This window comes from Lutra lutra, chromosome 11 (assembly GCF_902655055.1).
Source record: "Lutra lutra chromosome 11, mLutLut1.2, whole genome shotgun sequence".
Lineage (NCBI taxonomy): Eukaryota > Metazoa > Chordata > Mammalia > Carnivora > Mustelidae > Lutra > Lutra lutra.
The window spans coordinates 45803663-45826925 of record NC_062288.1 but is presented as its reverse complement, the minus strand read 5'-3'; the positions used below and the strand labels follow the sequence as shown (position 1 = coordinate 45826925).

General features: G+C 36.5%; 1 protein-coding gene and 1 long non-coding RNA gene across 3 annotated transcripts in view; one reads left to right on the top strand and one right to left on the bottom strand.

Moving 5' to 3' along the window:
- TMEM106B (transmembrane protein 106B) lies at nt 1-21306 on the bottom strand. 2 transcript variants are annotated; one of them, XM_047695001.1, is made up of 8 exons: nt 20998-21306; nt 17247-17468; nt 13982-14045; nt 9245-9404; nt 4941-5081; nt 4636-4685; nt 3621-3674; nt 1-2652 (listed from the first exon to the last, which is right to left on the bottom strand). In XM_047695001.1, exons 2-8 carry the CDS (start codon nt 17464-17466, stop codon nt 2514-2516), a joined length of 828 nt encoding a protein of 275 aa, XP_047550957.1. In that variant the 5' UTR covers nt 17467-17468; nt 20998-21306; the 3' UTR covers nt 1-2513. The 2 variants fall into 2 exon arrangements, with proteins under 2 accessions (XP_047550957.1, XP_047550956.1); XM_047695000.1 differs by having other exon boundaries at nt 21079-21306.
- Nucleotides 21307-21356: 50 nt separating this feature from the next.
- Nucleotides 21357-23263, top strand: part of LOC125080854 (uncharacterized) — a 39414-nt gene continuing 37507 nt past the window's right edge. The window contains exon 1 of the long non-coding RNA XR_007121516.1: nt 21357-21430. This is a non-coding gene — a long non-coding RNA (uncharacterized LOC125080854). The remainder of the gene's footprint in view (nt 21431-23263) is intronic.

The following is a 23263-nucleotide window of genomic DNA, read 5'->3' as shown; positions in this document are numbered from 1 at the left end:
TTCCAGGCTTATTCTGACAAGTTGCTTACAAGTCTCTGGAAGTAGTCACAGATGATCCTTTTTTTTCCTCTACTACTGGTTTTCATTTATTTTTATATTCTAGCCTTTTCTACCTTATATTTCATGGAAAAGTAGGTATAATAAAGAGTTTTTAATTTAAAAAATGAAAAAAAAATATTCACAACTAAGTCACTAAAAGCAAATGTTCCCTCACTTCGTCTCCTCAGTAGACTCCATACATGCACTCTAACAGGATACCAGAACCACAAATAATAGAAAAATCCATTTAATTTACACTATATACTTTACCAAGGTTAAAAGACACAGAGCAGAAAAATAAATCAGGATTGATTTCTCAAGGAGGCATATCTGAAGGATGATTTTGAAAAAAATGAATGGCAATTCTGAAGTAAATGGGACATGAGGACAAGGAGAGAACAGAACAGAATATGATAAAAATTTTTAAAATATTTTATGATTTTACACAGAGAGTCACTGGAATACTCTTATCTCTAGGTGACCCATCAGGTGTATAGAAAGACTCGGAAGCCCTAAGATAAATGACTGTTAGCTAAAGTCACAGGATTAGAAATTTTGAGGGAAAAGAGGATCTAGATAATACTCATAAAAAGATGTCAAAAGACAGAGAATGAGGGAAAATGAAATGAGAATGATCTGAAAAATAACAAACAATATATGAGGGAAGTGTGCAGCTTCAAGGAGAATGAGTAGTCAAAAAACACAGAAGAAAAACACATTAAGATTGGTCTGACTAGTAGGTCTATAACAGATGTAATGGGGTGATTCTAATAGCAAAGATGGATGTGCTAGCAATGGACTGAGGTAAGACAAGCAGTTAAAAAAAAAAAGAAATTTGTGCATTCCACCCATTTAAAATATTCACTCAGGAAAACATGGAGAAAATGATATGAAAGCTAAAGGGAGACCTGAGTGTTTCAAGGCAAAAAGGAGGCTTCATTCGCTCTAAATAGTTAAACAAAGTTTGTGTGTTACAGCTGAGAGAGTCCGACTGATAAATACGTATGTTTCAGACCTAAGTTAGGCACTTTGGGGGACGAGGAACCTGACTTCTGTCACAAGGGAACAGAAAGAAATTAATCTCAAGCCACTTATTATTTATTTATTTATTTTTGGTATCACAGTTGGCCCCTACCCTCAGTGGTATTTATTTACAAGGTAATTAGAAACTTGTCAGGTGAAAAGGCAAGAAGTCCAAATGGAAAATGGTATTGAAAATATAAAACACCAAAGTGAAAAGGTCAGTAATTTACACTTGAAAACAATTTTAAATAAAATCCAAACGAAAAACTGAAAATTTTTAAATGTAACTGCTAGAGGCATGGTATCCATGTCATATGTAAAGTTACTAAATTTTTAAAAAGGGTAATATAGGTTTTATTTTGATATTGCCACCATCATTTAATGACCAAGATTTCTTGGATAACTTCTACCAAAGACATGATTTCCTCCTTAAAACAGGCATAAAATGGATGATGGGGGTGACTTGGGTACCTAAGAGTTGTGAAAAGTGTCTCCACAATTTGTTAGCATGAAAAGCAGCATTAAAAAAAAAGTGGAGCATCAAAATACTTTATTTCAAAACTACTTTATGCCTAATCCCAGATGTAACTGGAACCATATTCATATTCTATAAGTTTCTGAATTTCATTTTCCTGTTTTCTTTATTTTTATGAGCAACTTACTCCACTTTGAATCTGTACTTTATTTGACATTTATTAAAGCTGTATAAAAGCCATGCATAGTTTATTTACAGTATTGTACATTAACTATGTTTGAGGACTACACAAAAATTTCACAAAACTTACTTATATGGAAAAATATGTGAAATGGGGCTTTAAAAAATTTTAGGTACAGAATTTTGTGAAGATTATGTTGGTTTCTAGTGTTATGCAAGCACTAGCTTCAAGTAAGACTGACAGAAACGTGCAAATGAGTAGAATTTCAACAAATGAAAAACTACAAATGTTCTAGCTAATAGCTAAAATATCTTGAAATACTACTATGTAGCAATGGAAATTTATAAAACAAACCAAAAAAAGGTTATTTTTTGAAAGTCTTTCATGAATAACAGGCTCTCAGTAATATTCTATAAAAACATTCAGAAATAAAGGTTCTCAAATTCTGTTCATCATCAAAATTATGTTTCCAGTGGTGACTGAAGTTGTGAATTGTAAATAATTATTTACTGTCCCACATGGGAAGTCTCAATGTCATCCTTTGGGGAGAGAAGAAATCAACCGGCAAATTTAGATTCAAGTAAAAGATCCTGGTACAGATATCATGAACACAGAGTAGAGTGTTGCAATAATGTACAAGTCCGCATACTTTCAACTGTACCCCTACAATGGAAATGTAAACTTCAGGTTTGTTCAATTTAAGATCTCCTATTAGGAAGTAAGTACCTCATCCTTCAGAGTTCAGGAAAATATTAATAGGGATTTCTTCTTCTCCAGTGGCAGCTCTTTCAGTTTTTACTGTTGTGGCTGAAGTACATTTAAATACTCAGACTGCCCCAACTGGTAAGTTGTGTTCCTTCCACAATCAACATACTGGTACCTCTCCTGCGATATCTGTTCAGAGTGTCCAAAGTATGTTGTTGTCACAGTAACTCTAAAAAAGAAAACAACAACAATAAAACTCAAATGGGGAGAAACATTCAACAGTTATATTAAAAAAGTCTTCCAAAGGGAGAATACTTTTATACAACCAAAATTTTCTCCTGAAAGAGACTGATTAATGGTAACTTAATATTGTGGACATGAGCCTCTTGGGGACTACTTCCCTGACAGATAACATAAATGCTGGTTTAGCAAGCCCTACTCAAATAATTATACAAAACAAATATAATGTTTCCAGGACACTTATCATTAGACAAAAATATGTAAGTTCATTTCACTTTTAAAAATAATTATATACAGGCAGCTGCATAGCTCAGTCGGTTGAGCGTCTGACTCTTCGTCTTGACTCAGGTTATGATCCCATGGTTGTGGGATCGAGCCCTCCACCCAGCTCTGTGCTCAGCACAGAGTCTACTTCAGATTCCCTCTCCCTCCTGCTCACTCACTCTCTCAATCTCAAATAAATAAAAAAATAAAATCTTAAAAAAAAAATCATAGTTCTCTCATCACAGGAAAATCTATTCAGATGTCAGTTAATGGCCCAAATACCAAGCCTATAACCTACAATGTTTTAATGACTTTGAGTAACACCACACTTTCAAACCAGTAATAGTACTCCTCATTACTTTTAAGGATTTTTTTACCACAGGCAGCAGAAAATTGGATGCTGCGCTCTGTTCTCCTCTCTAATCCACCCACTTCCACTTTCCAGCATTCTTGCAAGGTCCAGATTCACTACTTAGTGGCCATGTCATCCTTCACCTCTGAGCTCCCCACTTTTTCATTTGTCAAGTGAAATAATATTTACTCATCTCATCACACTTTTGCAGGGTTTAAAGCCCAAATGAACTGATATTTGTAAAGATATTGTAAAGCTGATATTTGTAAAGTATATGCTATAAACCAATGTTATAAATCTAAAGTTTAGTAAAGAAAATCTCAAGAAAAACTGATACTTACTGCATCATGAGTACTATGTTATGCACTTTGATGGATATCAGTGTACAGAAATCACTGTTAAAAAGAAAAAACAATGTGAATAAATGCAGGCTATAATATTACAAATTTAAAATCATTTAATTACGATTCCTCCCATATTAGAGCTAACAGAGATACTATAATGAAGATATAAGTGGGGCACCTAAGTGGCTCACATGGTAAGCATCTGACTTGATTTCAGCACAGGTCATTATCTCAGGGTCCTGGGATCGAGCCCAGAGTCAGGATACCTGCTCAGCCGGATTCTCTTGTCTCCCTCCCTCTACCCCTCCATGTCCACCCCTGCTTGTGCATGTGCTCTCTAAAATAAATAAATCTAAAAAAAAGAAGATACAAGCATTTATTGATTGAACATTTTCTATGCGTCAAATAATAATAAATATTTTCATGACTTTTCATTCTAGAAACAGACATGCTTTCCTACTACTGCAGTTGTAGAGTTGTTTAACACAGGCTACAAATTATTGTTACTTTTTATTCACCTTTTGAAATTGTAGTCAACAGTCTGTTACTCAGAATTCTGTTAGCCTAATTATCAAAAGATGGTAAAAATTTATCCATTTTTTTTACTTAATGAGAGTCAATAATCAGACTCAAATGAAAAGCTTCAGAACTTCAAACCAACAGAGTATTATAAAGTACTAGCACTTTTAGTTTTCCAATAGTAAAAAGTCAATACATACTAAAATGTATGAGAATATAGTTCTCGGAATAATTAGAAGGTGACATGGTATATTTGTCTTAATTCTGAAAAATAAGTAGAAAACAAAACTAGGTATATAGGTACATAATGCACATAATAAATATGATGTATGCTGGCACAGGAGAACAGAAAGAGAAGATCAGTGAGAGGCCGGGAGCATTCCAAATGTGGTTTCTTGACTGCTAGGATGGCAGGTAATTCAGAAGATATCCATACACTTTATTCCTCACTTTATAATCTAATGAGAGAAAATTATTAAAAATCAAAACTTACTACATGTAACTCATTTCCTCTGCTATGACAGTAGGTACTGTATAATCAATCTGAAATGCAAAAAATGAAAGTAAGCCAACTGGAAAGAGGGGCAAAGCATCAAATATTTCAGACACCTTTCACAATTTCAAAGAGTTTAGAAATATCTCCCTTTGCAAGTTGCTTCTAAGACTTTCTCTTACACATGGAAGGGACACATGTCAAGGTCAAGTTTTGGAGGAAATCCTCCCCTCCCTCAAGTTAATATGAGAGACAAAGTCAAGACTCATTGAACTCCTGTGAAGTATTTCATGATGGAAGCTTACTTGTTTCATATCCAGTGGGCCAATATTGGTTATGTTGTTTAAGCGTGCCTTTCCGATAACTGTTTTGGAAAACTGAACTTGTGCAGTGATGTTTTCAACTTCAACAGAATAATAGTTATTGTTTGTTATATTTAGTGTGTTCTGCAAGAGAAACCAGACAGAAAATATATAAGCATACCAAGTATGTATTCAAAATTAATTTAAAAAAGTGACTTCAAAAAAAATAAGTAAGACTTCAGCTTTGGCCATGCTTCAGTTATTAGGAGGAAGAAAAGTATTGCCAAAATAACATAGGACATTAAATGAACTGATTATTTGGTTTTATGATGAATGCTATATTATGCTGATAATAAACATACAATTTAAAAAAACAGGCCCAGAAAATGTACATTATAGGAATATACAAAATGAATGTTAGAAAATGTATTTGTGGCCTTAGCAAAAATTCTATAACAATAATTTTTAAATTTCATCTAAATTTTTGCTAAATGTTAATATACAGGTATCTTTACAGACATTACCAGTAAGCTACTTTTTATTCTATTAAATACAAAGATGACCATTTAAAACATTAAATAGTACTTTAAATAAATTCTGTTTAAAAAGAATTGGTATTTTAACTTATATATAAGTAGAAATTTCCACCAGGTCCCTTTGAAGAAGAAATAGGATAGATTCAAGTCTGTTTGTTGGAAAGAAATGGAGCTACATCATTTCTATTCTTAATAAGTGGGGGAACTTTTGCAATTCTAATTCACAACAATTATCTCAAATTATTTTAGAAAACGGCCAATGAAGAAAAAAATGTTAAGTCAAGAAACAACAGATAAAAAATAAAACATGTGAAACAGTCATCATGAAAGAAAATCTACAGGAACCAAATGATAATTCTTAAATATTTGTAAGGCAGATTGTAATGGTTACCACCTATACAAAAAGAGTCCTTACAAACTGAAAAGACAAAGCCTTAAGAAAAAATAAAGCAAACAAGAGCAAAGCATATTGAAGAAATAAATCAAAACAGTACAAATATAAATGATGAGAAAACACTTAGAAATTCTCCAATTCATTTAGAGTTGGGGAAAAGTTGTTTTAGTACAAAAGGAATATTGTTTTATTCATTAAACTAGTAAACCTGTAGCAAGCAACAAATTCCACTCCTGGCCGGGATATGAGCAAAAGGGTCTATTTTTACATTCCTGGAAAACATGTGAAGCCTTGCAGCCATTCTGATACGGAATCTAGCAACAGCCATTAATATAAAAATAATGTATATCCTGTGACCTAGCAATTGTACTTGAGGATTTATCCTAAAGAAATAAAAACACTGGGATGTTAATGACAACAGTGGCAAAAACAAACAAACAAAAAAGACTGAAAATAAACCAAATGACCAGCTATAAAAATAATGACTGAATAGTATTAAAGCATTACATGGAATATTATGTAGCCCATTAAAAAGAATGGATTAACTCTAAGCCAGAAAATTAGGAGAGATTTCTACAAGGTATTAACAAGTGAGAAAACCAAGATGCATAAAATATGTACATATGAAAATAAATATTAAGAAAAGCTAAATGTGGGCTTATAAATTAATATGAACATGGAGAAAGATGGAGAATGGCAATTATGGGGTAAGTGAAAAAGAGAGAAAACAGTCTCAGTAAAAAAGGATAAAAAAAAGAATATGCTAGCAATCTGATTTTTATGATCACATTTATTTATTAATCTAGTTATATGGAGAATTAAAATTCCATAATGTAGTAGAAATAACCTTTATCTAAATATATAAAAGTTTTCATCTACTTAGCTCTTAATACCCATGTCAATTTAACTTCTAGACACTATAGAAAAGGGATTGTTAATTTGAAGTCAATGGACCTTCTGATACAGGCCAAAGAATGGGATGCAGAAAAGTCATGGACTCCTTTGTACGTGCAAATAACGTTGGCATGTGTCTTTCTCTGAAGTGCCCATAGCTATTAAAGGGATCAATAATGCAAAACTGGTTGACAACAAAAATACAAGAATTAGAAAAGATGTATTGATCATTAGAATTACAAAGAAACATTAAGACAGACCAAAAAAAAAAAGACAAAGTATGGTACTATCAGACATTTTATTGCTGAGAGCAGTGAGAATCCACTTAATCTGTAAGTCAAGAGACCACAATCATTAACTTTTAAGTAATGATGATTTATTATCAAAAACCTTAACATGATCTGTGATCTTTAGTTAGCAAATTTGTATTTAGGAATCTATCCTATAGCAATAACCTAAAATGGAAACAAAGTTTAAGTACAAAGATGTTTTCTGAGTATTAGTAATAGCAAAATTGAACATCTATTAGGAAATGGTTGAGTAAATGGCAATACAGCCATATAGAAGACTACATGAGGGCCCTTACCATGGGAAAATTTAGTGAGCTCTCAAGGTAAAATATCCACATGTATATGAAAATATCTGACTACATTTATAAATATATATTTGTATACAAATGTATATATGCATTATTAGCAAATATATGTATATATTAATAGGTCTAGGTAGCAGACGTAAAAACAGACATCAAGGGTGTCAAATGTATAATGGTAACATATTCATAAGCAGAAAGACAAATATTACTGTAATAGAGAAAGTAGTAAGAATGTCTATTTCTCATTTTAAGAAATAAAAGTAATATTATATAATTCCATTTTCCAAAATACTGACAGAGAACCTATGAAAAACTCAACCTTTTATCTCACAGTTTTCCAGTCAAACTTAATGTTTATCTAATATGATAATGCTATTTCTTATTTAATGTTCAGTCTTTCTCAGTTAAGTGTATCTCAAAAAAGTGGGAATTCCTGAATAATTACTGAAGTATGATATTTACATCTTAATGCACTGATTTATAAAAGGGAACATCACATGACTTTTATTTTTTTTTAAGATTTTTATTTATTTATTTGACAGATAGCGATCACAAGTAGGCAGAGAGGCAGGCAGAGAGGCAGGCAGAGAGAGAGGAGGAAGCAGGCTCCCTGCTGAGCAGAGAGCCTGATGTGGGGCTCCATCCCAGAACCCTGAGATCACGACTGGAGCTGAAGGCAGAGGCTCAACCCACTGAGCCACCCAGGCGCCCCTCACATGACTTTTATTATACATTTATAATATCTGATACTAAAACGAGTTCTGGAGATTGGCCAAAAAAATCTGGCCACTTTTAAAAAAATGTACACAAAGAAAAATACATTCCTCATTCCAGATGGCTATTAAAATGAAAAAATACTCAACAGTAATTCTCTAGTCATATGAAATTGATTTACAATTAGCACTGTGTTATTTTATGAACATGTTTTTTCCATAGATACTTTTTTTTTAAAGCCCTTAATCTGATTAACAACTTTTGGTGCTAAGCAATGAGAATAAATGGACCCATGGGAGTTCATTCTTTCCTTTAATTAATGAGTAATTCCACTTTAACATACCATTTCTCTACACTCCTGTCCCTCCAAACCTCTCCCCGCCAACTACAACTAGCTGTATCTCTACCTCTACCTCACGCATACGGTACCACCTCCGCAAAGAAAACCAGCTAAAGTCCAGCATCACTCTTCCAAACAAACCACTGCCACACAGATGCACTCTGAGGCCTGAACCCATACATAATTCCTAATGGCACAACCAATACATGTTCCTTTTTAATAATTCAGTGGTTTGCAAACCATGCTTCTTTTCAAACAAATATTAACATATAAACAGGTAGACCTTCTCTGAGGTTTTGTTTGTTTCCTGTTTTCAAAAGTGGGAAGGCTGTAGAGTATTAAAAATGAGTGTCCAGGAAAATACTGCAGATATTTTCCCACATACTAATTTATTAGAGAAATCAGTCCCGTGTACTTTAAACGCCATAAAGGAATAGTCTGTTAAAATGGCAAAAACTGTATTTCACCAAATACAAGGAAAAGAAAACGGTACATTTATCACATTTATAGAATCAACTATTTTAACATTTTGCTAGGAATTAGTTGGAGTCAAATGTTGAAAAGTAAACAGATTGTACATGTTTGTTTGTTTTTTTGCCAGCAACTGTTTGTGTTACCATCTTAAAGGCAACTCCAAATGCTAAACAATTCTGTATGTACAATTGCCAGTAATTATTATTTGCCATTTTCAGCAGAACCAGAAATGATAGAGGATCAAAAGCAGACATACAGAAAGCAAACTGACCAGTGTCACATTTAATATTCTCTAAAGGGACAAAGGTGTATATCATAAAGGAATGCAGTCAAATATTTTTAATGTGAATTTGTACTTACCGTGATATTTAAATATACTGTACGCTTTTGAACATCATAACTGACGTATGCTGATTTTACGCCAATGTATTTCACGTCAATAGAGCGAGGGAAAAGGAAAAACACAGCCAATCCAGAAAGGAGCAGACAGACAAACACAGAAGCCATCACATACAGCTTTCTGAAAAGAAAAATGAGTATTGAAATACATATGCATCAAAAATTACATAATGAAACATTCAGAGAAGGTATGTTCAACTTGAATTTTTCCCGTTATACTAGCAGGAAAAGATGTATAATTTTACCAACCTTTTACATTATAAAAGTATTTAGTTGGGTTGGATCTGGTCTATTACGTGTTAAAATGTTCTCCTTAAAAGATGTATGTACCTTTTTGGAGACCGGGGTTTCAGGGTTACTGCACATACATTTACTACAGTGGTTCCTAAACCAGGCTACATAGTGGAAGTGGGGGAAAGCTGGGGAACTTTATAAAAATATGGATTTCAAGACTCCCTTCTAAATTCACTAAAGCAGAATTCTCACATGTGGGTTTTGCCATTATATAATTCCCTGAAGTGACTGCTCATCAGAACCTGTGAAGCCCTTAAAACATAATGACATAACCACATGCCTCATCAATCTCATGAAGTCTCACTAAGACTTTGAGTCTCATCCCAAAGTATTTATGTACTCAGTTTTAAAAATATTGTTTACATTAATCAACTCTGCTTTGATGATGTCGCTAAACTGTTTCTTGAAAATCAGAAAAGGGGATAATAGTATGCAGATATAAGACAAGAAAAAAATAAACTTTCCATGCTTTTCTACTCTTCTAACTCCCCTTGAAATGTAGTTCTTCTATCTTTCCCTCTTTATTTCCAAACTCCAGAGACAAAAATTGCCTCTATCCTCAAGTTTACCCTCAAAACTAGGGTTTCAAAATACAAATTTTCCTCGTTTCTCCAACAAGTAACTCTCAGTTCAAAGCCCACAGCACCTTTGTTTCTTTCTTTCTAGGTCTGTGGAAATAATTTGAGTACTCCACACAATTCCTTGTGAATAATGAGATTTTCCACAATGACTGGTGGAAACTATCCCCGGCCTCATGTGGGCTCTGAGGACTGTCCCCTCTGTTCTGTTTTGTGTGGTTCTTCCTTCAGCCTCAGTACTTTCCTCACATATTATACACTGATCAGTACTCAGTGAAACACTCAAGGAGTACCCAGTATAGCTCTCTACCCTCCTACACCTACTCAGTGTAGCTCTCTACCCTCCTCTGACCTACTAACTCTAGTCTTAGACTCCTAGATCACCAATACCATGCATCTCCTCGGTTTAGGGGGACTGCTAAGCTCTGCCTGGGTTCTTTCCATGGGGCTGCGCTCTGGTATCTTTTCCTAGACAGTAAGGTGGTATAATCCCAGGGCTTACCTCATTTGTTTTCCCTTTCTCTGTTATCACTGTTCTTGTACTGCCTGATGTCCACCCTCTAGAAATACTGTTTCATTTTATCTGTCCAGTTTTTTAGCTGTTTTAGATGGAAGAATATATCTAGTCCCTGTGATGATCCCATCTTGCTTGGAAGAGAGAAATCAAATTTATTTGATTTTGTACTTTTACCCCTTAGTTTTTATGCTAAGAATCTTATCCCTAATGGCATTAGTATACACTTACTTACCTGCTTTACGTGTAAGTTTCAAAATTATACTAACATTACTCCTAACAATGCAGCTTTTGAGTGCAGTTCAAACTTTTGTTGTCATTGTCTTTGTCATTTAGAACACCTTACTAGACACTGACAGTCAAAATGAAATATTTTCAAGTCACTTAAAGTTATTCTTTCATCTGTAGTTATGCCACCAACTAGATATAGTCAGAATCATTAGAATCATTTGTTTCAGTTTGTTTCAAATTTTAGGAATTGTTTTTTTTTTTTTTTTTACTTCGGATTTCATCTTTTAAGTTCTATTTTTTAAAAACGTACTTCTAAGCCCCAAATATAAATAAATATACATACACACGATCATCTCACTTGCTTACCTATTCCCTCTTCAAGTTCCCTCCCAAACTCTGAGAGTAATCATTTTATTAGTCTTTGGTTTATCAATCCACTGTTTCTCCCTCCTTCTCTGTATTCACGTGTGTTTTCAGATAAAAACGTACTCTGGATATCAACTCTAGTAAAATATAGAGTTCTTCCTCATTCCATTTTATCATATATAGATGTAGCATAACTTATTCTACCAGAACCTTATCACTGGCCATTTACATTATTTCTAGTCCTCTGCAATTATAGACACTGGCACAGTGAGTAACTTATGTAAAAGCCACTTACTATATTTGACAATTATCCTTAGAAAAAAATTTTCAAAGTAGAATTCCTGAGCCAAAAGGTAAATGCATATGTAATTTTCCTAGATAACAACAAATTCCCCTTCACTAACAAGATAAAAGTGTGTTCATTTCACACAGTACTGCCAACCAACTCACTGTCAAAATTTGGAGTTCTGCCTAATCTGACAGATAAGAAACGGTATTTCACTATTGTTTTAATCTGTTTTTCTCTTATGAGCAAGACTGAACATCTTCTCACATGTTTAAAGGAACTGTGTATTTCTCTTTTCTGTACTACTCGTTCATGGTATCTGTGGTAATGTGCAGACATCACTTCCCAGTTTGCCATTTGTATTCTGGCTTCATTTAAGGTTTTGTTTTCATCTTGTAGTTAATCTAGGCTTTGTCAAATTAATCTTTTCTGTCCTCACTGGATTCTGAATCCTATGTAAAGTTGTTCCATCCTGAAATTATAGAGGACTTAGGCCTAATATCTTGAACATTCATAACCATCTACTATATGTTTTATAATAAAGGGTCAGATCAACCTTTTTAAAATCTTGTTCATTTTTTTTTCTATGAATATTTAAATATGCTGCTCTACTGGTTACTTACTTGGGGCACTATGGGTAAGAAGCAGGCCGATCTGATTTTCTGTCCCTTATAAATTAATTGATCCTTCTGCCTGGGGTCTTTCAAAGGGTTTTTCTGGGGTTTTTTTGCTTTTTACATTCGAAGTCCAGTAATTTCACTAGGATGGATAGAATGTTTTGAAGATCATGGCATGTCTTTTCAATATGTAGGTCTGTGTCTTGTTTCAGTTGAGGAAGTGTTTTTTTTTTTAAGATTTTTTTTTAATTTGTTAGAGAAAGAGAGCATAAGCATGGGGAGTGGCCGGCAGAAGGAGAAGCAGGCTCCCTGCTGAGCAAGAAGCCCGATGTGGGACTCCACCCCAGCACCCTGGGATCATGACACGAGCCGAAGGCAGATGCTGAATCAACTGAGCAACCCAGGCATCCCCAGGAAGTGTTCTGGAACTGAATGTTTAGTATTTGTTCAGTTTGATTCCTTTGATTTTTCTTCAGGGGCTTCAATTATATGAGTGTTCAATCTTTGCTTATGGTTACCTTACTTTTCATTAATTTGTGTGTGTGTTTTCATTTTCTCCTTTGTAACTTCTCTTCCCTTTGCTATACTTTTCATGGTATCTATTTGCAATTGTTCTTCCGGTCTTGTCTCCATTTCTGAAATTAATTTTTCCTAATTCTTTCAGAGGTTCACGTCCTCATGTCTCTTTTCACATCGTCATGTTGTTTAGTCATCTCATTTCGGAGCTCTTCAATTTATGACTCCTGCAGTTCTTTCATAGCTTCTACAGTTTCAGTTTAAGAACATTTATAATACTGTTATTTTCATGTTTTTCTGATACGCTTCTATGATCTATTAGCATTTTCAGTTTAACACTATCTTTGTATGATGCTTCACTGCAATACTTTTTTGTTGCTCATCTTTAAATGAAATGTTTTTGTACTTTTAATAGAAGCTTCCATTTTAGGTGATGAGGATGAGCCAGGGTGGCCTTCCTAGCTTCACTGCTCAAAACTCCATCTTCTATTAAAATACAAAATTAACTGTTTTCTTTCTTTCTTTTTTTTTTGTAAGATGGCCTATATGTATATACACTTCTATGGTTCTGAGATTCTCTCTCCAGTTTTCGAAACTTTTCTTCCGTTTTCCCTATCCTTTCCCTGTACAAAATGGATTCAGTCCCTCACAGGCTTTTCCTTAGGATATGTCTGTCCTATTACAATAGCTTTTGGTGAATTTTCTTAAGGTCTTTGAGGATCAAGGTGGTCTAGTTCCTTCTGATCATAAGGGCCCTTAGTGGATCTCTGTGACCTTTTCTGCACTTTCTCCAAGGTGCAGCACACTAACAGTCTTCCCATTTTGCAGGTTATCCAGAAGTATTTGCTGGAAGTGTTCTGAGTGGGATCTTTTGCTTTTGGGACTTGTGTATCAGAACATTCGCTTTGTCTCAGAACTCTGAGGACCTTCAGCAGTTCTTTTTGTTTCCCTTCACAAATTCCACACAGCTGCTAACACATTTTGATCCTTGCTCTATTTTTAATCTGGGGTGAGTAGGAGAACCTTAACACCCATTTTTAATGAAAATGTTTGTTTCCTACTGCTTTTCTAGGTTTGTCTGTTTTAGTAAATAGATTTGAGAAGATTCAGACACTATGCCACTTTGAAGGCCTTATCCCAATCAGAAATCCTTCTTTTAAATGACGTGAAGCATCAATGGCATAATTTAAGAACCTGATAACATTTTTCATTTTAATAGTTAACTAGAGTGATTATATGTAATTTGAAAAGGAGAAAAATACCCAAAAAATTTGTTATTTTCTTATCATCACTTACGTCCTTCTTGGCCTTAATCTCTGATCGCTATATGGAATCAATGCCACCAGCTGGTTTTCTTGCCCTAAAAGTAAAAATAGGTTTAGAAATTTATTAATATGATTAATTAAAATATAGTGGCTTTCTATCAAAGTCTGGTTTAGAAGGACCAAAATACCATCTAGCTCTCATCTCTCTGGTAAACTGCTCAAAATCTTCTAAAATTATCTAATAGACACTAAATTCCAAAACAAATAATGTATTTTTCATAGCCTGATATCAAGTTATGAATACAAATAATACAAAGAATGAGAAAGAGTAATGACTTTACTGAAAAAGATCACAAGAGGCTCAGCTTTCAGAAGATCTGAATTTACCAAAACTTCTTCTACTACTATTTCCTGCTTAGATTCTGATTTGGTTATCTGGGTAAGAGCAAAAGAAATATCTGCTACCTCTGTGTCCTGAAATCCTTTGCACTATACTCCTTGAAAACCAAAATCAATACATAACACAGCTCATGCTTCAAAAGCCCATACAAAATGAGGCTTCCACAACTCAGGTCACACATCTTTCATTTCTTGGGTTAGGCTATATCCATATACTTTAATGGATACATAGATCTTTAATAAACCAATTCTGCAATCTTATCAGAACCTGACTTTTTGTATTAACTCTTAAAGCACTACAGTCAAATTCTCTTTTAAAGCTTCCTATAATGTTTCCATTATTCCTCCCTGCCCCTTCTACAACTCTCCACTTATTTACAGTACCTCCCCACACCCACAAGTAAATATATGTTATGTATGTAAGTCTCTCTCTGTCTGTACATGTATCCTGTCTTGTCTGGTGGTATCCATTTGACTAAACTACAATCCTGCTTATTAAAAGCAACCTTTCAGTTACCATGCTGATACAGCTAAATGTGGATACATAAAAACATGCAACTGTGCTCACTGGCCTCGTTTCGATCACTAATCTCCAGTGGCCTTTAATGATGTCAACCATCATACAATTTTCCTATTCACACTCTCAATCTGACTCTCCAAAACCACACCTTTATAACTTCCAACTCTCGCTTCAAATCTCCAATACCTTCTTCCCTATCCTCACTCTTAGCTCATGGTGGGGCAAACAGGAAAGAACTTCTACAAGCTCCCACTACCACATCCACTCACCTACCTGTTTCTGTGTCCATATACTCTACTTCCCTACTACAAAGCCTAAACTGCAGATGCTCCTCTGTGAGAGCAGCCCCCTGCACTTGTGCACTACATCTAATAATTCCCCCATCTCCTACATTTTTTTTTCTCTATGGATTATTCTCATCAGCATACATATTATTCACTCTACCTTAAAAAAAAAAAAATCCCTTTCCTGACCTCACAGTGCCCTCCAGCTACCATCTTTCTTCTTCCTTATATATACAGTAAAACTCCTCAAAATACCTATTTTCTCACTATATAACTTCACTCCTCCTATACGCTCTTGATCCCACTCTGTACATGCTATACATGTTAATGCAACCCACCAAGCTGTTCTTTTAAAAGTCTCCAGTGGTCTCCATGTACATCACCAAATCCAATGGTCAGTTCTCAGTCCTTACATTACCTGATCTGTCAGTAGCATCCAACAGGTCCTTCCTCTCTCCTACTTGGTGCACTTTCTACATTCATTTCCAGGACACCAGAGACTAAAATTTCTTCCTTCTACTATACTGTTTTTCATTGTCTTGGCTAAGTCTTTCCCAAATCACTGACTTTGAAATGTCCCAGTGCCCCCAGGTTTGGCACTAGGGTGTCTTTTTTTTTTTTTTTTTCTATTCACACTGATAAGCTTGGTGCTCTCATCCAACTCAGCTTCAAGTAACCACCTGTATTCGGATGACTCCAGCTGAGGGCTTGCACCTGAATTCCAGACACTTACGGTAACTACTTATTAAACATATCCACCTAGATGCCAAATATGCCTCCCAAAACTTTTTTTTTTTATTTTTTTTTTTTTTAAAGATTTTATTTACTTATTTGACAGACAGAGATCACAAGTAGGCATAGAGGCAGGCAGAGAGAGAGAGGAGGAAGCAGGCTCCCTGCAGAGCAGAGAGCCCATGCGGGGCTCGATCCCAGGACCCTGGGATCATGACCTGAGCCGAAGGCAGAGGCTTTAACCCACTGAGCCATCCAGGCGCCCCAGCATCCCAAAACTTTTATCTCTAAAACAGAATTCCTGATCTCGCACCAGACAGACACACACAAACCTGTTCTCCATCCTAATAAACAGCTACTCCATTCTTCCAGCGTTCAGACAAAAATACTTCCAAGGTCATCCTGATTTCCTACGAACCACAGTCCATTTCCAGGCTGCCAAAAAAAGCCTATAGGCTATACCTTAAAAATATATCCAGATTGCTAAAATAGTCCTTTTTTCCCTCCTCTGAGCCAGAGGCACTAATCCTTTTGCCTAAAAAAAAATCCTTTCATTCTCTGAAAAGATAATACCATCACATTCAAAGGCCAACTCATAGATAAACTTCCCTAACCCAAGGCATTTTTTAAAAGAAACTGGTATAAACTGATCCGTCTTCCCTTGTCACTTTGTCCTTCCACTTTCTGCAGGAATATCTATCAACTTCAACCGGTAAATATGAATAACACAATAACACATTAAAGTATTTATATTATTTCTATTGTTTCCACTTCTACTGAAGTCTATCTAGCCTACAAACTGCACATAAAGATTATTCCCTTCTGAATTTTCCTATGATATGCCACAAACTGATTTTCCCCCCTACATGGCCCATCTTCATTTACCATCCCTCTTCATGTAGTTCCTCCAAAGAATAACTAACTAACTAACTAGGGCATGACTAGCTTCTTACTATTCTTTAGATAATGAATTAAAAATATTAGGTCACCAAATTACTGAAATTGTTCCCCAAACCCAACATGTGATTACCACCTCTACTGATTCCCAATAGGTCTAAAAAATTTCAGTCAAGAGATATTGCCTATCTGCTATTGCAGGTGGGAAAGAAAAAAGTACTAGAGGTAGACTGGTGGTTTTCATTACTGCTTTAGGAACCTTAAGATGTTTCTGGTCTTTTTTTTTTAATGTTTATATTTACTTCTTTGTACCTCTTTAACTGAAGATAACTAATATACAGTTTTAACTTTAATTCTAAAAGACTTCTGAAACACAGAGGGTTATGCTTATCTATGGGTTTTATATTATTTGTGTGAATGTCTGGAATTACTCTTTAAAGGAAAAACAACACAGTAACACATACCCCTAGGAATTCTTCCTGTTCCTTGACAAGTGGGACAAGTGACACTATCTCTTCCTGTAAATTCCACATATGGAAACTGAGAGACATCTCCACCTCTTCCATCTTCATTATGGACTTCATTATTAAGCAGTCCATTCCTCATGTTTTCGGTTGATGTGACTCCATCATAAGCATCTTCTTTATTTGAATGCAAAGGCAAATGTGAAAAAGACTTTCCCATGTCTAAAGAAAAAGAAGAATCTTACAGTAAATTTCAGGAAAAAAGTATACTCAAGAACATTATGAGATTTTTATAACAACCTAATTTTATGAGATTTTATAACAATGTAATTAATATAGAGCAAACTTCACAGGAATATTCAAATTACTTTCTGATTAGAATTATATTTAATCAAAGTAACATCTGAAACAAGGGATCCAAAAGTCCAAAGTGGTTTTTTGTTTTTTTTTTTTAAGATTTTATTTATTTATTTGACAGTGAAAGAGAGATCACAAGTAGGCAGAGAGGCAAGCAGAGGGGGTAGGGGAAGCAGGCCCCCTGCTTGAGTAGAGAGCCCAATAAGGGGCTGGATCCCAGGACCCTGAGATCATAACCTGAGCTGAAGGCAGAGGCTTAACCCACTGAAGTACCCAGGCACCCCTCTCCAAAGTGTTTTTCTAACAAAATATTATAAAATGATGTATCAGACTTGTGATGAGAATGGGCTTTCAAAGATTAAAATTTTACAAGTCTATACTTTTTTAGAGTTCTCTGAAAATAAAGTGGGCTTTGCTTTTCTTAGAATAAGACAAAAACATAAAACAAAAACATATTCTACCTTTAAACCAATTAGTGCTAAAGCTAAAGTTGGTTTAGGCAAATTATGATTACTTATTATATGTATCACCAGGCAAGCTCGGAGACTTCAGTTACCTCCCATTAAACCTCAGTCTGTACTTTCTAATTGATTAAATTCTACTTTCCAGCTTATCTCTACAACGCAGGCCAAAGATACTGAGGGCAAAGCATTCCACAAAGGGAAGCAAACAAGCCCTTCAAGCAGTAAGAGGCCGGCAGGACCGATGCCAAGACTGATGGTGGATCTGACCTTTACCACCCACCTGCGCGTACCCATCCAGTTTCATCCCACATTTTCCTTATATAAACTCAAAAGCGTTTTCCGCACTTTGGAGACAGTATTTTGGGGCCTCAGCCCCCCGTCTCCCCCATGGTGGCCTCACTGAAATAAATTCCTTCTTGTTTCACCAACACCCCTTTCTCTGCTTTTGGGTTTTTGTCAGTGGTGAGAGGCTGAACCTGGTCTGTCTGGGACTCCCGGAGCCACGTTTCCTTGGGCCTACGCCCTGCTTACCAGTTCAAAGTGGGAAGTTTCAGTCTGTTAAAATTCATGCCCCTTGGTGATAAGTAAAACCCACAATTCTTCTCATTCTCACATTTCTGGCCTTAGCATTTAAAACATAAACAACTCAAAAACCAAATCCTGCGTTTTTTTCTTTCAACAGTTGGCACACTTAAAATTATGAAATTAATACTCAAAGATATTTAATAATTCACCAACACAAAGCAGTAAAACTTAGTACATTAATTTCCAAAATTTTAGTATGATGCTATCAAAAATAACATGGGTAAAATTTAAATTTATATTTAATATAAATTTAAAACCAAGTAAGAATAGGTAGTAGGAGTACCTATAAATACCATACCTATAGCAAAATAACCTCTGCAGGGAGGTAATGCAATAGCACTGCAGTTGAGTCATACAATTTTAGATTTTTTTTAAAAGATTTTATTTATTTATTTGACAGACAGAGATCACAAGTAGGCAGAGAGGCAGGCAGAGAGAGGAGGAGGCAGGCTCCCTGCTGAGCAGAGAGCCTGATGCTGGGCTCAATCCCACGACCCTGGGATCATGACCTGAGACGAAGGCAGACGCTTTAACCCACTGAGCCACCCAGGAGCCCCGAGTCATACAATTTTAAGGATGAAAAAGAACTTAAAAGTCGTATAATCCAACCTGCTGATATTGTGAGGGAAAATGAATAAAACATTTAAACATTTAAAAACATTTCTTCTCTTCCCAAATTTGACCATATATCTTTTATCAGTTCCTAAAAATTTATTATTATATAGACATTCAAAGAGATGAGCATTTCTTTTAAAAATTCTAACTCAGGGACGCCTGGGTGGCTCAGGTGGTTAAGCTTCTACCTTCTGCTCAGGTCATGATCCCAGGACCCTAGGATCCAGTGAGTTCCGAGTTCCACATGGGGCTCCTTGCTCTGTGAGGAACCTATTGCTCCCCTTACTGTGCACTCGCTCACTCTCTGACAAATAAATAAAATCTTTAAACAAACAAACGAACAAAAAATAACCTCAATGGGGCGCCTGGGTAGCTCAGGTCATGATCCCACCTTCCTGGGATCAAGCTCAGCATCAGGCTCTCTGCTGGGGGGCGGGGGGGAGCGGCTGCTCCCCTCCCCACTACTTGTGATCTCTCACTCTGTCAAATAAATAAATAATCTTCTAAAAATTTAGAAATTCTCAGTGATTTGAGTAAGGAAAACTGACAATAATTCAAGTCATACTGGAGTACAAAGAGAAGTTCACTTTTTAAGACTGGCATGCCATCCAAGTGTTGGGGATCATTCAAACATAGTGTAAACAGGAGGATAAAAAAATTATACAACTAGCAGACAAATATAAAAGTGTAGAATGATGAAGATGTTTATTTTCACAATTTTATTATTAAAAATCTCCATATACATTGTACGTGTTAGGTTTAAAAACAAATGAGCTTGTAACTTTTGCAAATGCATTATCTTCTCTTGGTTTGTCTAATGACATTAAGTCCAAGCCAAACCGACACATGCCAGTCACAGGTGGTTCAGGGGCGAATTAACATCGCTCTCCCCACACAGTGACCTATGTGTGAAATATCAGTTGGACAGGCATTGAGGGCCTCAGCAGTGTGGCCACAGAAGCATCCTTTCTGGGATCTCAGTTAACACACGAGGGTAAAATGCATCCCACTAGAATGCTTTGGTGGGGGGATGAGGGGAGACACAAGGCAAGATCAAGTGGCTCTCAGTCTGGGCCTGTCTTCTATGTGTATCTAATAGTTGATGAGTCTGCCTTTAACAGGTGTTTCAGCAAGGCTAACTGACTAGCACCAGACTTCGTCAGATACCCCCCACCCTCCCTACTGGATTTTCCTCACAGTGTAGAAATATTTAGCCACTTCTATTCCTGGACACTCGCTGGTTTATCATTAGGTGCTAAAACCCCTTCTCTTCTCTGTATTCAATGTTTTTATCACAATTTCCTACTGAAAACCCAACATGGATCTAAGACAGCAAGGAGAGATTAAAAAGAAAAAAAAAAAAAAGTACAGCACTCCATCCAATTTAAATGGGTCACTATCTTCTGTGATAACGAAGAAAGCCAGCACCATTCCTAAGCTACATAAACAAGACTCGGCACACAGCCTACTCTGTAAAGGTTAAACATAAGACAAGGGAACCGTGCAAGAAAACTCAAGAAAAGCAAAACCAGGGGCCACCTGGTTGTACAAGGTGTGGGGGCCAGGATCAGCCTTATGCTCTGGGCTTGGGCCAAAGCCTAAAGCTCCCCCGGCAAGAGGCTGGACCCCGGTAGGAGGTGACACAACAACCAACAACGCCATCAGCCAACCCTGAGCGCCTCCTCGGTGCCCGAACTGGCCCAGCTCCCCTGCGGCCTCTCCGCCTATAACTCCCCGTCCCTCTCGGCTCTTTCCAAGGCGCCGCCACTCCAAAATATGGACCGAGAGGCTGCGCGTCCGGGGTCGCTCACCAACACTCGGGTCGCTGTGCAGTCCCGAGCTGCTCCGGCGCACACAGGCCGGAGGACAGGGTCACGGGGTCTGCCGTCCGGATCGCTGGGGCAGGAGCGACAGGCCTACAGGCGCCGGAGCACGGCGGATTCGGGGCGGGGGAGGAGCGGCAGGACGACAGCATCCGCTGAGGCCAAGCGCTGCTGCAACCTGCGTCCGCACCTGCGCAGAGCGCTTTCGTAGGAGGTGAGTGACCTAGGAGCGTGCACTACGCATGCGTCCTCCCTCCGCTCGGCTGAATCCCGGAAGCGCAGCGGCTGTGACTGTGCACTCTCCAGGGGTTTTGTTACCTAGGTCTCTCAAGACTTAAAGGTAAAAGTCTAGCCCTGGAAAATTTAAAAGCAATAGTACCACCTTTTTTCCCCCTCCCCTATTAGGCCTTTTCCTTTTGCAAAGGGGGGAAAATATTTGCCGTCTAGTCCACGCTGTGCGAGTCGTCGCTCATGCTCGCGATGTTGAGAGTAGGATGAACTGGTTGGTAGACGCGGGTTTGGCAGCTGAAAATTCAAATCGTTTAAAATTTAGAACCTGTTGCCGGGTAGAAGGAAACTAAGCGCGGCAGGAGCCGTGTTTTGGGGAATTTGTTATGCTTTGCTTTGGTTTTCCTTCTGTCTTTGCACATGGGTCACCATCTTCCACCCCTGTCCCCTTAACTCAGTGGTTACAGCCGTAGTAGATCCCAGCTCAAATTCCTTCAGAGAATTTTACGTTTGATTAATATTAGCTATTGTTAAAATCACGGTCACAGCATGCATAGTAACCAAGGAAGGAAGTAATAGTAGTACTTTATTTCTCTTCTGGCCGGATTGGTGTGTTTGGCTCGTGAAACATGAAGATAAGTAAAAGTAAGAAATACAAGTCAAAATAATATACAAGTTATATCCACATGGAGATAATAAACTTCACACAATGTCGGCGAAAATGTAATCTCATAACTTCCTGACAATAAGGCAGTATGTATGAAGAATATTAACGATTTTGGCGCACCTGGCTGGCTTAGTCGGAGCTGAGTGGACTCTTGATCTCCAGGTCCTGAGTTCCAGTGCCACCTTGGTTGTAGAGATTACTAAAAATAAATGAACTTTTTCAAAAAGTATTAAATATTTTAATTATCTCATCCTCTAGCTCAGCAGTCTCACCCTTTGGAATTTATCCTAAAGCTAACAAGAACTCTAGAAAGATTCCTATACAAAGTGTGTTCATTTAACCTAAATGTCCAACAATGAGATGCTGATTAAATCATTGTCAACCCCTCTTTAGCTAAATCTTCCAAAGGTGGAGGAAGAGGAGAGGGGATGGCATCTTCCCCTAAAATTGTTTGAATTTTCAAAATAAATAGCTTGGTTTGACAAATCAGAATCTTGGGGACTCTACTGTCCCAGTGGAAAACAGATAGACAACAGTATTTGTATACATTTTCAGAGTGTTCACAGATTTTCTTGAAGTCTGTGCATTAAGACCAGAGTAAAAATCCTGGCTGTGAAATAATTAATAAGGACTAAAATGGCAAGAAAATAATTAATAAGGACTAAAATGGCAAGAAAATAAGGACTAAATGGGTTATAAAACCCAATTAGATAAAGATGGCTGTACTGTATTTAGACCTAAAGCAGTACAACAATGGTGTTATATCTGCTAGCCATTATTTCTCCTTGGTTTCAAAAGTGGCTTTGGGAAATGACCGTTACGAATTAGAGATACAGAGACAGGAATCAGTTGTGTATCAATACTAGGTGACACCACATTTCTTTTCAGAAAACTGAACAGATTCATCCTCTTTTTGCAGTTTTAAAAACTTCCTCTGCCCAAAAAGTATTTTCATTATTTAAATCGAGTTTAACATTTGAAGGAATGGGTTTTAATTTTTATTTATGAAATGGGACACCCGTGATTCTGGCTATAGGGGCTTTTTGGAGTTGCTTCAGTGGCCAGCAAGGTGAGGAATGGTGGAAAGATGTCCAAGTAGATTTGGTGCTTTTAGGGATTGTCATTGTAAAAAACACAAATGCCCTAACCATGTAAGTAATCCTCTAATATAAAACAATGAATTTTATGTAAGAATGAATGAATAAAAATTAAATTATTTAAACATTTAAAGTTTTAAGTCCTAAGGAACTCCTATATCAAGCTCATCACTTCCATATC